Source organism: Urocitellus parryii, chromosome 3, assembly GCF_045843805.1.
Source record: "Urocitellus parryii isolate mUroPar1 chromosome 3, mUroPar1.hap1, whole genome shotgun sequence".
Classification (NCBI taxonomy): domain Eukaryota; kingdom Metazoa; phylum Chordata; class Mammalia; order Rodentia; family Sciuridae; genus Urocitellus; species Urocitellus parryii.
In genome coordinates, this window is record NC_135533.1 from 206,864,493 (window position 1) to 206,866,451 (window position 1,959).

The window sequence follows — 1,959 nt, forward strand, 5'->3', positions numbered from 1 at the left end:
TGGATAAAAGCTTAGTTAGACAGAAATTCTTACTCAGTAATGGCACTAGGGATGTCTGAGGATGATCTGACCTAGAAACAAAATATAAATCAATTTCTTGGATGGAAGATATAAATTGTCCAATTTTTATTTATTTATATATTTACTTTTTGGGGTAATGGAAATTGAACCCAGTGGCACATTGAGCCACACTGCAGGCCTTTATATTTTGCAACAGAGTCCTATGAAGTTGCATAAGGTCTTTCTGCTGAGGCTGGCCTTGAGTTTGTACTCCTCCTGCCTCAGCCTCCTAAGCAGATGGAATTACAGGTATGTGCCACCAGATCTGGCTAAATTCTTCCATTTCAATCAAATCAGTGGTGTCTATATGTGTGAAAAGAGGTCATATTATTTATTTTTTCTTTGTAGGCACATCCACCACATGGAACCAGGGAACAATACAAGAATTTCAGAATTTCTTCTGCTGGGATTTTCAGAGGACCCAGAACTGCAGCCTCTCATCATTGGACTGTTCCTCTCCATGTACCTGGTCACTGTGCTGGGGAACCTGCTCATCATCCTGGCCACCATCTCAGACTCCCACCTGCACACGCCCATGTACTTCTTCCTCTCCAACCTGTCCTTTGTGGACATCTGGTTCATCTCCACCACCATCCCCAAGATGCTGGTGAACATCCAGACACAGAGCAAGGCCATTACCTACGCAGGATGCATTATCCAGATGTGCTTTTTCTTTATTTTTGTAGAGTTGGACAACTTCCTCCTGGCTGTGATGGCCTATGACAGGTATGTGGCCATCTGCCACCCTCTGCACTACACTGTCATCATGAATCCTAGGCTTTGTGGTTTGCTGGTTCTGGTGTGCTGGATCCTGAGTGTCCTTCATGCCCTGTTACAGAGCTTAATGGTTTTGCGACTGTCCTTCTGCACACACTCAGAAGTCCCCCACTTTTTCTGTGAACGTAACCAGGTGATCCGACTTGCCTGTTCTGACACCTTTCTGAATGATTTGGTGATGAATTTTGCATCTGTGTTGCTGGGAGGTGGCCCCCTCGCTGGCATCCTTTACTCCTACTCCAAGATCGTGTCCTCCATCCGTTCAATCTCATCAGCTCAGAGCAAGTACAGAGCCTTCTCCACCTGTGCATCTCACCTCTCCGTGGTCTTCTTATTTTATGGCACAGGCCTGGGTGTGTACTTTAGTTCTGCTGCAGCCCAGAGCTCAGTCTCCAATTCAACAGCCTCTGTGATGTACAGCGTGGTCACCCCCATGCTGAACCCCTTCATCTACAGCCTGAGGAATAAGGATGTGAAGGGGGCCCTGAGAAGGCTCTTTGGAGGGAAACTGTAGGAGGGTTCAGAAGCCCATGCTCAGGACTGCAGGCAGCAAAACCTCAGAGCCAGAGTTGGGGTTTCTGATGAGATTGGGAATGTGAAGCTTCCACCTTCCATTTATTTCCTGCAGATTCATTGCTCTGATTTCAACCTCTCTCTACCATTTAACAACTCCCTTCATTCAGCTTCCTGATTTCTCTGATATTCAATAGTTTTTCACTTTATCTGATTTTCTAAATTCTTCTAAATGTTGGACCAAAAACCTTTGTAAATGCCCACTGGTGTCATGGGACAGGAGGGATTAAGTATTACAAATCATTTTTCCCTCTTGAAATATTGTATTGATCAATTTCTTTTTGTTTTACTGAAAAATATTCATGTGTGTTGCTCTGTCTGTGGGCACTTGAGGTGGGTTTTGTAATTTTTAGTAGAGGAAAATGTGACAGTGAAGTGTTTCTCCTTTGCATGATCAATCCTGTGTGTGTGAATGCTTTAACTATTCCTCTTGATAATTTGGACTGAGTGTTGTAGTGTTTCTTGTGACAGGTTATTGGGGTCTTAAAGATAAATTAAAAATTTCAAGTTGACATATTTAAAAGTTCTCTGGATTAGATCAAGGCACCC

General features: G+C 43.7%; 1 protein-coding gene across 1 annotated transcript; it reads left to right on the top strand.

The window, feature by feature from the left end:
- The first annotated feature begins 421 nt into the window (after window positions 1-421).
- On the top strand, window positions 422-1,351 carry LOC144253537 (olfactory receptor 7A10-like). Its single transcript, XM_077795727.1, has one exon. It carries the CDS (start codon window positions 422-424, stop codon window positions 1,349-1,351), a length of 930 nt encoding a protein of 309 aa, XP_077651853.1.
- Window positions 1,352-1,959: the final 608 nt, after the last annotated feature.

What these genes read in the sequence shown, in the direction of transcription:
- LOC144253537 (XM_077795727.1), top strand. Translation starts at nt 422, where the DNA reads ATGGAACCAGGGAACAATACAAGAATTTCAGAATTTCTTCTGCTGGGA.